Genomic DNA, 15,924 nt, shown 5'->3' with positions numbered 1-15,924 from the left:
AGGAGCTACTATGGATAATTTTAGACATTGTGTCAAAATGATGTCAGAATCTATAATAAGATTGTTTAAAAAATTATAAAATATTAATTGTAAAATAATTATACTAGTTTATTTAGTTAATTATTATAAATATAAGTTTCCAACCAATAGTTGAGTCCTAACATTAAAAAAGGGTAAACTACAAAATTAGTCACTTTTGTTTGCCTTATATTACATTTTAATCATTTATGTTTAAAATGTTATATTTTAGTTACATACGTTATTGTTTTGTTACGAAGTGGTCATTTTGCCATTAAGCTCCATTACCTCCCTAACGGCAATCCTACGTGGCAGTCCAAATGGGTTTTAAATGCCAACTTGGATGTCCAATTAGGACAAGAATAGATTTTTAATTAAATAAATTTAATTAATTAAAAATTTTAAATTAATTACACCTTAAATTGGAAAAGAAAAATCATTTGTCTCCTTTTTCTTTTAATTTTCTTTTCCATTTTGACTAAAAAAAACTATTCTTATCCCAGTTAAACATTCAAGTTGGAATTTAAAACTCATTAGGATTACCACATAGGATTGCCGTTAGGAAGGTAACGGAACTTAACGGAAGAGTGGCTATTTCGTAACAAAACGATAATGTAAGTGACGAAAACATAACATTTCAAATATAAGTGACTAAAATGTAATCTGAGACAAACAAAAGTGATTATTTTGTAGTTTAACCTTAAAAATGACATGACTTAATTATAATAATAAATTAATAATTTATTATAATTAATCAATATATATAATGTAGAAAAACCAATTTTTTTAATTATGAAGGTATTAAAATTGAATGTTCTTTGAGGAAAAATTGAATTTGATTTATTGCCCCAACAAATCTTATTATTACTATACCAAGTGTGAGGCTCAAAATAGAATTGATTTAACTAAATATTAAACTCTTAAAAAACTAAATATTAAATAGATAAAATAATTAAAAGTTTATGAAAATATTTAAAATAAAATTTACTAAATCTCTCTTTTTAACCTTATAATAACAAAACCAAAACATGTCTTATTAAAAAATAAAAAAATTAGACCCCAATTTTTTTTTTAAAGTTTCCATTAAATTTATGAATTTTTTGAAAGTTTTACTAGGACCCTAAAATTTAGTCCAAATATCTGCCACTACTTCTTAGTTTCAAAGCAAAAACAAAACGAACAAAATTTACGAAGACCTTGATTTACCACCTGTTGGATGATCCCTTTGCTACATTAATAAGCTCATCGGCCAAACATTCGGCAATGGTTTTAATATTCCTGAATGCAGATTCACAAGCACCAGTGGTTATTAGATAGATGGCTTGATTCACACGGCGGAGAGGTGAAATATCAACAGCTTGACACCTAACGACACCAGCTGAGCCGATACGGGTAGCATATTCACGAGGTCCACTATTATAACATGAAAGGTTATAGTGTTAAGTGGTGAAATGAACCATAGTTGAGAAAAGTTTTTAACGTCATTGAGAGTTGACACTTACCTGTTTACAATGGTATCGACAATGACTTGATTTGGGTTCTGATCAGTGAGGAGATAAATGATCTCCATTGCATGTTTTATGATCCTAACTGCTGTGAGTTTTTTCCCATTGTTTTGACCGTGCATCATTAATGAGTTTGCAAGCCTCTCGACAATTGGACATTGAGCTTTTCCGAACCGTTTAACCGAGTACCTACCAGCTGTGTGTGGCACATAGGTTGCATGCGTTGATGCATGAACGCCAATGTAGTCACTCAAAGAGATATCACCTATCTAAAAATCCATAAATCATACATGTTAATTACCAGTGTTTTTAATAGGCAAAATGGCCAAGACTTGTTTGGGACTAAAGCTTTCATCGAGCACTTAGATGACATGGGGTTCAAAACCTATCATTTCCCATTAGCCTCCTCAATATTATAATCATTGAGGAAGCCAAAAAAATTGTTTTAAGAGATAAAAGATTAATCATAAATTTTTGGAGGGGTCAAACTGAAAATTTACCATTATACTAACTTATAATTAAAAAAAAAAATCAAAGAGGCTACAAAGCAAATCAGGGGCAAAGCAAATTGCTTTAAAGGACCAGAGATGAATCATAAATTTTTTGAAGGGTCAACTTGAAATTTTATCATTATACTAACTTATAATTTTTTTTATTAAAGAGGCTACAAAGCAAATCAGTTGCAAAGCAAATTGATTTAAGAGGGTCAAAGATGAATCATAGATTTTTGGAGGGGTTAAATTGCAAATATACCATTATACTAACTTGTATTTTTTAAAAAAATTTAAAGGGCTACAAAGTAAATCAAAGGTGAAGCCAGAAAATTGCTTAAAGGGGTCAAAGATAAATCATAATTTTTTGGAAGGATTAAAAATACAAATTTACCATTATACTAACTTATAATTTTAAAATTTGAAAGAGCTACAAAGGAATTTTACCATTTTTAAAGGCCCCTAATTGTAATGATATAAAAAGGGAAGGGAAAAAAATAGAAGGAAATACCTCGAGGTCTTGAAAGCTCCAACGATTAAAAAGCTTAACTTCAGTGTAAGGTTCAATCTGAGCTTTCTCATTTTCATTTTTAGTGGAGTTCACAATGACTCCCGTTGTTGTGATAGCTGCGAATATATTTTTATATGAATTTTTAATAAATATATTTATCTCATAAATTTCAATTAAGTGAAAAATAAGGAAAAAAAGAAAGCAATTTTCTTACCTTTTGGCAAAGTAACTTCAAATTTTGTATCTTTCAAAATCATCGACATGGTGAAATTTTTCAAGAGTTGAAATCATTCAATCAAAAATACTGTAAAATATCACTAGTTATTATGTTATTAAATATCTATTTATTTCACTTATTTTAAAATTAAATTTTGAGAAAAAATGTTGATATTGCACAAGCAATTATATTTAAATCTTTAATAGAAATCAAGATTTGTGAAAAAGGAAAATAATTTACAAAGATGTGATCCAAAAGTAAATAAATTAAAATTGTTTGATTTTTATTTTTTGAAATTTGTATTTATTAAGTTGATAAAGTAAAATACATCTAGCGTGTGATCAGGCGAAGATGTCCTATATTACTTGGTCAATATTCACTCTATTATATAATATTTATTTTTGAAATTAATGAAATTTTTAAAAAGGTAGTCTTTTTTCAAGGTATTTCTTTTAAAATTTTATATAAATTATTAAAAACATAAATATTTTCCTAATAGTATTTATTAAAAAATAATTGGGTTTTTTGAATGGTTAGTTAGAGGCTTTATTTATAGTATAAAAATATTAATATATTTCTTATACAATGTCTAAAATTAAGAATATTTCTTTCTCCACCATTAAATAAAAAGATAAACGCGTTTCAATACATTCCAACTTACGTTTTCTTATATCGACAATAATGCTAATGATAACCAACCAAAAATTCAATTGACTCTAATTGTTTTCTCTCAAATAATGATGATGAAATATGATAGTAAATTTTCTGTTAAAATAACTCATAACAATATATATATAAATATATATATGAAATTTGTTAAGCATTATTTTTTCCTTCTCTTTGTTTATTCTTCTATTATTTAAAGTATTTTCTTTAGATGATTTATAATTTAAATAATTTCACAACTAAAATCAAATAAAAGAATTATCAATTTTTTATAAGATATTTTTAGTTGTGCTTTGCATGGTTACCTTTTATCCTCAAAAAGTAATTGAATAGTTGATATCCATATTATATCTTTGGAGTTAAGTTAGAGTTTTATCTTAAAAATAATTATTATTTAACTAAATAGAAAAATGTTTTATATTTTAATGTTCAAATTTTGAAAATGATATTGTTGAGAGAAATAATTACGAATCTTGAATATAAATTATAAAATGAACATAGAAAATATAAAAAAAAAATTGTATATTCCAACCTCGCATTCAAAGGTTTAAATTAAACAACTCGTTTATGTAAAACTAGGGGTGCTCATGGGCCGAGTCAGGTCGGGTTCAAGCCGGACTCAACTAAAAATTCAAGCCCATTTACTAAGTTCGGGCTAGGCCTGGCTTGAAAAATGGGCCTCAAATTTTGCCGAAGCTCGACCCAGATAAAAATGCTAAAATCCAAACCCGACCAGGCTTGCCCGTATTAATTTTTATATTATTTTTATATAATTTTTAAATATATATACTACATCAAAAATACTAAAAATATCAAAATAACAAAATTAAAAATAAAATAAGATTTATACAATACTCAAACAATAACAATAAAATAGTAGCAACATAATAGTAAAATGACAGCAAAATAAGGAGAAAATAATAAAAAAATAATATTAAAAAAAATTAAATTTTTTTTGCAAATTTTTTTTGTCTTTTACTGAATTCGGGCCAGACCTGGGCCAAAAATACTTTACCCGAGGCCCGGCCTATTTTTTAAACGGGGATTATTCTTTTATCCAAGCCCATTTTTCGGACCTTTATTTTTACTCAAACCCCCCACATTTCAGGTAAGCCTTCGGGCTGGGCCAAATAACCCGACTAAAACCATCCTCCCTTGAATCCGACAACAAATCTTGCATTGATGCATTGCTTGGTAAAAATGATACACTTTGAGAAGTTGCTGCAATATTCCCTCATTCCTTCTAATTATAGTTGCTCCTTTTCCTTTTCTCTTAGGAAAGGTAATATGAATTGCGATCGGATTACTAAGTAATTGTTGTACTGGACTTATTCAAAGGATTGAATTTTTAACCACTTGTCGGAATTACAAGACTTCTTGTAACTTTTTTTTTTTTTTAATGAAAGTTGATGGGAGAAAAATCTTAGCCTTTGATATGGGAAATTTTAGCATAAATAGACATGGAGTGTTAGATTTATAAGAGAAAAAAGTTAGCTTGTCTCTATAGTTTGATTAATTTTGAAATTTTGTCATTATATTTAAAAAGTTAAAATTAAATTCTTCTATTTTTTATTTAAAATATCAATTTAATCATTAAAATCGTAAGTATTTTTATCAAAATTAATCAATTTAGAATTTTGATTAGAATTTTCTCATATTATTTGCAAAAATAAACATGGTAAATTAATAAGTTTTAACAAAACTATGAACAACGGTAATGATTAAACTAGAATTTTTACATTAAAAAATACGAGAATTGAATATTTAACTTTTAAAGTACAAAGATCAAATCTTAAATTTTATATAAGTACAAGGATTAACAACAAATTTTAATTTTTTAATATAATTTGATGATAAAGAGAAAATGATATTCAAAAATAAAAGTTGTGAATAGCTAAAACTTCAAAAAAATATTAATTTCCTTCTAAATTGCCAAGAGTAATCAAATCTCATTCATGATTTACAAATCCAAATCTCATCTAAGTAGGATTTACAAATCTGTTGATTACAGCTCAAAAAGGAACTTAATTAATTATGTTTTCTAAACTCAATGGTATACACCGAATCTAATACCCCTTTCAATTTATCTTTTCATTTTTCACCACACTAGTGGTGCATGTGAAAAACAACATATAAAAAGAAAGGCTCAAAATTATGTTTTATGCAACTATATATGCATTAGGGTTAATTCTAATTCGGTTTTAATATTTAATTTAGTATTTAAGTTTTTTTTTGTCTCAATTTGATATCTAAGTTTGGTTTCAATATTCATTTTGATATTCAAAGATTTTTTGGTACCAAATTAAATTTTAACGTCGAACTTAAGTACCAAATTGAATCTTAAAAGTTAAATTCAGGAGCTAAATGGTGTGCGGAATTCACAGTTGTGTTTCAAAACTGCCTACGCTTTTGCTTTTCTCTTTTATACCACTTGCTGTAGGGAAAGGTGCAATTGGGCTTCTAAGTGAACTTGTTTTTGTACCCAGTGATGTTGGCGTCAACACAAAACGTGATAGTGTTCGAGGTAATGCATTGGCACTTCTTGGGGACAAGTGTGCTTGCTGTAAAACTCGGGACTGAAGCTCCGATGGGTAATCCCTCATGCAGCTAATCCGCGGCCCGGCCCCTGTAGACCACTTGGTGGATAATTGATGTCCTAATTGATATGACTTCGGTTCTTTATGTGAGGCTATCCTTCTCATTATTTTGTCCTTTGGAATAGGCTTCTTATCTTCCTCATTATCATCATCATCTTCACCAAATAAATTGATTTTAGTGAAGAGAAAATCTTCATCGGATAGATATTCTTCCTCCGTTTCATAGCCACCTTCTGTGGTGGGTTTTGGACGCTCATTGCGGCAACTCAGTGGCAACGTTTCGTTCTTAAAGATATCGAACACATCGTCTTTTGCTGGTATTTTGAGTTTACTTATTTTTGACCATACTGATGATCTTGATGTGGATTTATTGGCATTTTGGACAGCCTTAGAATCTTGGTCATTTGAATCAGTGTTCCCTTGAATTGAGTTTTCATTGTTATTAGTTGTCTCCATTGGCTGCAAGCCTTCATCTTTTGGTTCATTGCTTTCAAGGATACTACTGTTCTTCCAGCTAATGGCTTCATCTTCAGAAGTGCTTTGCTGTTAAAATTTCCATCACAAGAATTGGATTAGTGCCCAAATTTGCATCCTAAGGGTAAAAGTTCCATGGGCTGAATCAAATAGCATTTTATTCTCTTTACTTTAAATTAATCTTTATACGTTAGATTAAAGAGTAAACTGATTTTTTTTATTAAAAATTCCATCCAATTCTACTATTAAAAATTAGTTTCTATATGTCAGAATGAAGTAGACGTGACAGGTCACGTTTGTCAGTCACACTAATTTTTTACAATAAAAATAGATAAAAGTTTTAACAAAAACGAGCATTTACTCTTTAATCCAATCTAGAATGATTGATTTACTTAATTTCCGAATAAAAAAAGTAAAATACAATCTAACTCCTAACATAAGGACGTTGATCTTACTTTTACTTATATTAAGTTAAACAATTAAAAAGAATTTGGTGTTCATTACCTCTACGTTTGTGAGATCAACTTCATGTTCGTGAAGAAATGAAACAAACTCCTGGAAATTCTCTTCAGTTGGGAGATAGTGTCCGCTATGAGGCCAAATCGCCTATCAAGTTAACAATCATTTTAATACTTACTGAATTTTATTAAGATGAACGAAAATATAATAGATTTATAAACTTATTTTAATAAATAATTATTGATAAAGTACTGAAAATTTTCTATATAAATTTATTAGTATTGTGTTAAATTCTCATTTTTAATTTTTGTATTTGAAGATTATATATATAAAAATTTAAAAATAAAATACTTTTATAATAATATTAATTATCCTCTAAAGTGAGGATAATTTAATAATTTCAACTGAATAGGTGTTCAGTTGACTCGTAATATAAACTCGATCAAAATTTAAATAATAGTAACTATAAATAGATACTGAATAATCTGAGTGAAAAATATGTATAATAATACTAAATTGTGCAAGAAAATTTTAAAAAAATGGTTGTAGTGATGATATAATATTTTAAGCATGGTGATGGCATGATAATATAATATAACTTACTTCAATTATGTATGGGTAATTTAATAATTTTAACAGTCGAATTGTTGTACGGTTAACTTGTAACATCAATCAATTAAAGGTTTAAATAAGAGTATAGATATATTTCGTTCTTTACCTTCAAAACACCATCTTCCACTACCAATCTACCGGCCGCCAACGTGGCTCCGCCGGCGAGAAAACTGGAATGCTGAAAAGTTCCTTTGTTCTTCATTCCAACATACAAAGTCTTAAAAGCACTAAGAACAAAAATCCACTTGGCATCAGTTGGTCCTCCTGTGGTATCAAGAACTTCCCCACTCTGCTTGTAATAAAACTTCCCATCCCTTATCTCTACTTCAAATGCATCCCTTTCGGCCTGCAAATCCAACATCATATTACCAAACCTGCTTCAACTTGCTCAAATAAAAAGGGGGAAATTGAACTCACAGGACCCAGATATTTGATGCATTGCTGTTGAAGCTTTGATCGAGGGCATTTTTCAAGATTCACTTCTCTCCCATCTCCAATATCAAGCCTTTATGTTACGAAACACATGTATTGGTCAAGTACCTTCTTTTTAATTTACTTTTAAGGGTTAAATTTTTTTGAGCTTCAGCTTTGTAACTGTTCCTACGTTGAGGTCTAAATTTGACAATTATTGTCACAATAGAATCTGAACTAGGCAATTATTTCTGTATTAGGTCCTAAATGTTTTTTGGTCTAAGTTAATCTCTAAACTTAATAATCGTTCTTATATCAGAGCTTGGACTTTTTAAAAAGGAAATATCAAGTGCTAACTTGGATAATAAAAAAATTTAAATCCCAATGTGAGAACAATAGCCAAATTTAGGGATTAACTTGGTAAAAAAAGTCAAGCCTTAATATAAAATAATTATTAAATTTAGAGACTAACTTGAATAAAATAAAAATTTTAGACCCCAATATAAAAACACTAACCAAATTTAAACCCAAATAATACATTTACCCTTTTCCTCAAAACTGTTTCATAGAAATCTTACCAATAGAAAAAAGGTTGTCTACTGTCACAGTGAAGCCATTGGGCATAATAAAATTGGAGATTATGTCCATAACGATGCCTAGGATCAATCTGTTAGTATCAACAATATAAAACATGATGAAGATGGATAATAAATATGAAAACTGAAAACCTAGTATTTTTTTTTATAATTTAAAATATGCCCGTAACCTTTACAAAATTAGAATTTAGTCTTTATACTTTTATTTATAAATTTAGTTTTTTTAAATTTTAAAATTTAAGTTTAATTATTAACAATATTAATTTTTATTAAATTAAATAGTATGATATTTTGAAATTAAAAAATACTACTTAATAGTAATATAACTAAAAATGATATTATAATAATTTAACAAAATATTTTTAAAAGTGTAAATAGTTGTAAGGTTAAATTAGCGATATGCCGAAACAAATTAATTGGCAAAATAGGCCAACTTTTTCGAAATTTTGAAAAATAGACCGTTTTTAGAGAGAGTGTGTGAAAGCGCGTTCAATTGGACAAGCTTTCCTGCTGACATATTAGGGAAATCGTGCTCAGCTGATGCATTTTCCAATAACTACAAAGAAAGAACGTCCAGCTGGACACACTTTCTCTGACATGTCAGTAAGAAAGCTCGTCCAATCGAACGCACTTTCACACCAACTATGTAAAAAGTACTCTTAATTGGACGTGCTTTCACACTCTTCTAAAAACGACCTATTTTTTTTAAATTTAAAAAGAAAAATTTATTTGGGCAATTAAATTTTGTTTTTTTAATTTAGAAAAAAAAAAAGTTAAAATTTTAAAAAATAGAAGATTAAATTCCTAAAAATAACTTATATAAATGGTAATTACCGCCTCAAGCCAATGCTGCAAAGCAAGCTTTCGAGCTTTTTCATCTTGAGACAATCCTTTTCCTACCTGCAAAAAACACAAGACCAACATTTCATTACTCAACTTTTAACTCAATTAACATCACCTCCTTCTTCATCAACACAAACTTACTTTGGCAGCTCTGGTTCTTGCTCTAGACCATCGTGAAACCGCCGTCTCCGGTTTTTCTATCTCAAAGAACGATATCGAGCTTCGTTTAAGTTCAGCAAAGTCCAACAATTTCCACCATCTTTGCTCAGCAACAACCGCACAATCAGCTAACTGTCTCCTTGTTCGAAAACTCTTGTACACCTTTTGTAACTTCAATGCAGCTTGATATCGTCGGCCACCGTGCTCGGCAAAGCCGGGACCGGACTTTTCTTCAGTGTTTGATCTTTGTGAGATATTGTTACAGCTTTCTGGTTTAACAAACACTGTATTATTTTCCTTAATATGTGAGAGTATTTCCTTTTTGTCAAAGCTTGAAGGTTCTTCAAGTTGCATGCTCCCAGTCCCACAACCATTTGGTTCTAATCCTTTTGGATTTGAAACAAGCCTGTTGAAACTGAATGATTGCATCACTGTCTTCACATTCACATCTTTGAAACTTATTGATTTCGTAAAGAGAGCTTGAACTTGGTTTTCCAAGTTATGGAGACTATTAATAGGACTTGAAAATTTTGCTCCCATGGTATTCAAACTATATCTTCTTCACACAATAAATGGTTTATGAGGTCTCAGTACCTATTAATATAAACAAAAGAGAGTAAAATTATTAGATATAGACTATTTATAAGATTCTGTTTAGTACAAACTCAAAACCCTAATTATAATATTGTTAACTATATTTTATTTCTTTATTAAATGCAATTAGAGCTGTAATTGCGGATTTAATATAAAATTAATGCAAACTGTTTGCAGTAAAAGAGATCAGTTCGAATGTTTCATGCTCTTTGATTATTTGCAGCAATAAATATATATGATAAATGGGAAACCATATCATTTTATCTCTTTATAATAAGAATATGTAACTTTAATATTTTCATCCTAAATTTTAACTATATCGGAAAAGAATACAAATAACATGATATTAAAGTTCCATACAATCTTTTCTCTTTCTATATGAAAAAAACAAACATCTGAAATAGAATAAAAAAAAAAAAATATTTACATTGTTCATAAAAAAATTCCAAAATATAGGGAAAAATCTATCTCACCGTAGCATTTAACTCCAGGGTAAAAATGATGAAAATTGTGGGATGTAACATTTGATGAATCAATGAAAACAACAAAGAAGCAAAAGCTTAAAAATGAAAGAAAACAAGAAAGGAGGCTAAAAAAAAATGGCTACTTTGGGTTAGGTAAGAAAATGTGAGAAAGAGCGAAAAATGTGAGAAGACTGGTGATTGACAAAAGATTGGCCTATTGGCTTTGCTTTGAAAGATCTCTTTTTTGTGCTATTCTTGGAGGAGCTATATTTATAAGAGAAATTGAGAGGCGAATTTTTACAAAACTACTAAGAATGAGAGACACTATCTATTATCCAACCACGTATTATTTTGAGTGAAAAAAAAAACACAAATAATTAATCTTAAATTTGGGAAAATTTTCAATTACCACCACATGTCTAATATCTAATCATTAATCTTAATTTTGACATTCATAGATGTTGAGTTTAGATGATGTCTAATTATTATAAGAGTTAGTACCATGTATGTCAGAGGGTTGTACCGTGAAGTATATGCTTAGTACCTCGAAATCTATGGAAGTCTAGTTCAAGGTTGTGAGGTTTAATCCAGAATTTTTTTTGGTCTTTGGCTAAACCAACCCAATTAGATACAGTAAAAATTGACTCTCATGATTGTTGATATTTACTTTATAAATATTCACACGTCCTGTGAACGAATGGGAAAAATGGCCAAGCACATTACTAACTATGTTGTCAATATGATGAAAACTCCAACTCCAATCTTTTTACTTTTTTGTGAATTTTTTTATTTTCTTTTTGAAATTAATATTATCATTTTCTATTTTTTAATAGTCGAAAGGTCAAGTTCTTTGAATCCAACATAAATTTAAAATTCTCAAAACTTGATCATTGTATCAAAGAATGCTTGAAGAATGTTGGTTTATACGTGCATCTATGATGACAAAGTTCAACATCATTCTAGGGTTGGTTGTTGCCTTGTTGGAAAGATGAAGACCAAATACATTTACAATCCATTTTCTAAGTGAAAAATAACCATTACACTCAAAGATGTCGCTTCAATAATAAACCTTCTAATCAATGAGAGGTAGTAATTGCAACTAGTGACATTGACCCAGAGTTAAAGTGTCATTAATTGATGGGTGTCGTGAAGAGAAATTGAAGAAGGATTTAGATAAGTGTTGGGTGAAGTGCACATGGTTGTACAAGCTTGTTGAACTGATCCTTCCACTACATGCAACTGTGGAAAAGAAGGATCAATATACTAAAGCATGGATACTTTGGAAAAAAAGGATCAATACGTTAAGTAAATTTCATATGAACTTGCTAAGCATTCGTTATATTTACCAGTTATTTTTCATTTTCCTTGTAGATTGTTAATTTGTGGAACCTGTTGATTGGATCAGCTTGAAGACCAGACTATCCTACCATTGACTCGGTAGATTTTTTATCGTTTTAGCTCGGTATGTAGCATGTACATAGGTGTTAGTATGTGTGTTAACTTTGAGTTGGTAGTTGATTAAACTTGGTAAATGCTTGAATTATTGAATGTTAATGTTTAATTGTGTAGTTGTGTGTTTGGTAACTTGTATGATATTATGTATGGTATTTAAGCAGCATAATTGAGCTCAGTATATCATGGTTGTTTTGAATGGTTTAAAAGCATGATGAAATAGGTGAGACGTGAAATGGTTTAATTGGAATGTTTTGATTTGATTTAGTGCCAATTAAGACTTAATAGATGAGTTGATATTGGGATTGGATATATGAAATGTTTTGTATGTATTTTAATTTGTTTTGTGCAGGTATAAGGTGTAAATATGCACCAAATAGGTTAATGATATAATTGGCTTGAAATGGGTACTAATTAAAAAGCCTATTTTGTGCCTAAAATAGAGCCCACGTCGCAATGAGACTTGGATTCCGCGCCACAGCGTGACGAGGAACCCTGGTCATCACAATGAGGAAAGTCAGTATGTTACGTTGCGACAAGGAAACCCCTCAAGTTACAACGTTGTTTCAAAATTTTGGAATTGCTGCAAATTAGTCCTTATTCGATTCTATGTCAATTCTAGAGCATATGTATGCTTGTATAAAACCCGGGAAAGGTTGTATATGGTGATTATGAACTTAAATGGTTATGATTTATGATTTATGTTTAATTTGAATGTTAACTGTCCGTAGTTACTCAAGCAATGAATGTAGTATCTCGTAACTTGGACCTGATGATCGAATTAGGCGAGGGGTGTTGCATGTTTTCTCTCAATTTTTACTTTCATTACAGTTGAAGGAATGATGTTGCCTAGCAACAAGTCCATTGCATGTATTTTTTTTATCTTTTGGAGGATTTTAAGGTGGTCGGTAAATTTAGCTAATGTTATATCATATTAAAACAAATTTGATTTTGTTATTTTTATTATATATGCATACATATTTTAATTTAATGTCCTTAAAAGGATCATTTTTTATCTTTATTTCGTTACCCCAATCACATTTAAATTGAATTATATATCTCATAATTAATTTTAATCTCGTTATTACAATACATAATTTCACAACCGTCATTATTTTTAGTCTCACCGCTGATAAAAGCACAGTAAGTGTTGAAGTTAGTTCCCATGCAACACATGCAGCTCATGCAGATTCATGCACATAAGAATTTATGCACATATGTTGTCCGGGTAAAGTACGTGCAACTGAAGATGTTAATGCTACTATTTCATCTCAGTTTCATTTTGTTACTTTTTTAACAATGTTTTTGTAATTTAGTTCATTTTAAATGACAAATTGATGTAACTTGATGGTCAAAGAGCTGGTTACCAGCTTTGTTTAAGTGTGCAAGCAAAATCACCTAGTCCCTATGTACCTAGTGGAGTTAGGTAGTATTTAAGTGATGAATTGTTGATTTTTTTTACCAGCTAATGTCTGGTATATGTAATGGCTTTAAGCCAAAGTTTCTTTTGAATGAAATCATCATATTTTTACTTCCATATGCTCTACTTTTCTTTGTCTTCTAAATTCTGTTCTCTATTCCTGAAAGAAGCTCAGAGCTTGAATCTCAAGCATTTTTTCTTTCATTCTTTATCCGGGTATAATACATTGCTGTTAAAGTCCAGATTGAAGTTCTTACTTCATCCGGTTAAAGAGTGCCAAATCCCCAACAATTGGTATCAAGAGTTCATTTCTTAGTGGACTTGTTCGAGCATACTTTCAAAGCGATGGCTTTATCAGGCTTCTCACTAGCTGCACCACCAGTCTTTAATAGTGAAGGGTTCCACATATGGCAGGTTAAGATGAGGACTTACCTGCAGGCCTTTGATCTGTTGTCAACACAGATGCTGAGCGAACTCTACTCAGAGCCAACCCTACAGTGGCTCAAATCAGACAGCACGCAGATGAGAGGACTAAAAGACACAAGGCCATGTCATGCATTTAGAACTATGTTTCTAATGTTATTTTCACCAGAACCATAGCTTGTAAGACTCCCAAGCAAGCCTGGGACAAGCTCAATGAGGAGTTCCAAGTACTGAGAGGACAAGGTAGCAGTAGTTGTTGAATCTGAGAAGGGAGTTCGAGAACTTGAAGATGAAGGAAGAAGAAACTGTCAAGAAGTATTCTGATAGAACCATGACTGTAGTTAATAACATAAGGCTCCTTGGTGAGCAATTTGATGAGGCAAGGATTGTGGAGAAAGTACTCTCTACCTTACCAAAAAGGTATGAAGCAAAAATATCCTCTTTAGAGGATTCTAAAGACCTGGCAACCATCTCCCTAACTGATCTCATTAATGCTCTTTATGCTCAAGAGAAAAGAAGAGCCAGTAGAATGGAGGAGCATCAGGAGGGAGCTTTTCAAGCCAATGCCAAAGCAACCTCGAGCACTTCAACCTTTAAAGGAAAGAAGAACTGGAAAAACAGGCCTAAGCCTGATGTTGCAAGAAGAGGAGATCGACTTTGCAGATTTTGCAAAAGACCTAGTCATCCAGAGGCCAGATGTTGGTTCAGGCAAGATGCTGTGTGTCAACACTGCAAGAAGAAGGGCCATGTTGAAAGGGTCTGCAAAGAAAAAGGTAGACCTGGCCAAAACCAACCACAGCACAAAAATGAAGAAGCTCGAGTGGCTGAAGACAGTAGTGACCATGAAGAGTAAGTCTTTGCTATTTCTTGCTCAGCTAGCTAGAAGAAAAGTACAAAAGGCTGGTTGTTGGATAGTGGCTACACTAACCACATGTCACCAGATGCAACTATTTTTAAAACCTTGGACAGATCCTGCAAAACCAAGGTAAAAATTGGGAATGGTCAGCTAATCAAGGCTCAAGGCAAAGGAGATGTGCAAATATGCACTGCCACATCTGACAAAATCATCAAAAATGTGCTGCTGGTACCTGAGATTGACAAGAACCTACTTAGCATTTCTCAACTGCTAGAAAAGGGGTATTATGTTGTGTTCAAAGGCCAGGAGTGCCAAATCACTGATCCAAATGGATCAAGTCTCATGACAGTCACCATGAGTGACAAATGCTTTGAAGTCAACTGGTCTGGTGACTCACACTCAGCCCATGTTGCTTCAACAGAAGACACCAAGCTTTTGCATCAAAGACTTGGTCATGCCAACTTCAAATCTATAGCTCGGATGGTCAGCAAGGAAATGGTTGAAAACTTCACCAAGATAGTTTAGATTGAAGATGTTTGTGAGGTTTGTCAAATGGGAAAGCAAGTCAGGGTTTCATTACCACCTGGAGAGTATCAAACAAGTTGAAATTGGTGCATACTGATGTTTGTGGCCCCATGAGGACTGAATCACTAAGTGGCAACAGGTACTTTATTCTCTTCATTGATGACTGTACCAGATATTGCTGGATTTATTTCTTGAAGCATAATTCTGAGGTTATTCAAGTGTTTATGAAGTTTAAAGCTACAGTGAAAATAGAAACAGACTGCAAGATAAAGACCACTAGGTCTGATAATGGAACAGAGTATACTTCATCTGGGTTTAATACCTTCTGTGATGATGCTGCCATCAAACACCAGCTAACCAATGTTTACACACCCCAGCAAAATGGGGTTAGTGAAAGGAAGAACAGGAGCTTGATGGATATGGCCAGATGCTTATTGTTTGAGAAAAATCTACCCAAGACCATGTGGGCTGAAGCTGTCAATACTACTGTCTACATTCATAATAGGCTTCCAACCAAAGCACTTGTTCACAAGACACCTTTTGAGGCTTGGTTCGGGTTCAAGCCATCATTGGCTCATATAAAAGTCTTTGGTTGCCTATGTTACAGCCAAGTACCAGCTGTAAAGAGGGA

The 15,924-nt window shown here is 31.2% G+C and overlaps 2 protein-coding genes and 1 pseudogene across 2 annotated transcripts; 1 reads left to right on the top strand and 2 right to left on the bottom strand.

Annotated features, from left to right (window-relative positions):
• Window positions 1–1,145: 1,145 nt before the first annotated feature.
• On the bottom strand, window positions 1,146–2,788 carry LOC108462755 (40S ribosomal protein S5-like; annotated as a pseudogene).
• Window positions 2,789–5,325: 2,537 nt separating this feature from the next.
• Window positions 5,326–10,715, bottom strand: LOC108462754 (IQ domain-containing protein IQM6-like). Its single transcript, XM_017762666.2, has 8 exons — window positions 10,627–10,715; window positions 9,542–10,153; window positions 9,392–9,457; window positions 8,540–8,628; window positions 7,968–8,055; window positions 7,657–7,896; window positions 6,984–7,085; window positions 5,326–6,548 (listed from the first exon to the last, which is right to left on the bottom strand). Exons 2-8 carry the CDS (start codon window positions 10,097–10,099, stop codon window positions 5,787–5,789), a joined length of 1,905 nt encoding a protein of 634 aa, XP_017618155.2. The 5' UTR covers window positions 10,100–10,153; window positions 10,627–10,715; the 3' UTR covers window positions 5,326–5,786.
• Window positions 10,716–14,201: 3,486 nt separating this feature from the next.
• LOC108462752 (uncharacterized) lies at window positions 14,202–15,293 on the top strand. Its single transcript, XM_017762665.1, has 2 exons — window positions 14,202–14,761; window positions 14,882–15,293. The coding sequence occupies exons 1-2, from the start codon at window positions 14,202–14,204 to the stop codon at window positions 15,291–15,293; spliced, it is 972 nt and encodes a 323-aa protein (XP_017618154.1).
• The last annotated feature ends 631 nt before the right edge of the window (window positions 15,294–15,924 follow it).

The sequence above is a fragment of the Gossypium arboreum genome, chromosome 2 (genome assembly GCF_025698485.1).
Source record: "Gossypium arboreum isolate Shixiya-1 chromosome 2, ASM2569848v2, whole genome shotgun sequence".
NCBI lineage: Eukaryota > Viridiplantae > Streptophyta > Magnoliopsida > Malvales > Malvaceae > Gossypium > Gossypium arboreum.
The sequence above is the reverse complement of the archived record's forward strand: the minus strand, read 5'-3'. Positions and strand labels throughout refer to the sequence as shown.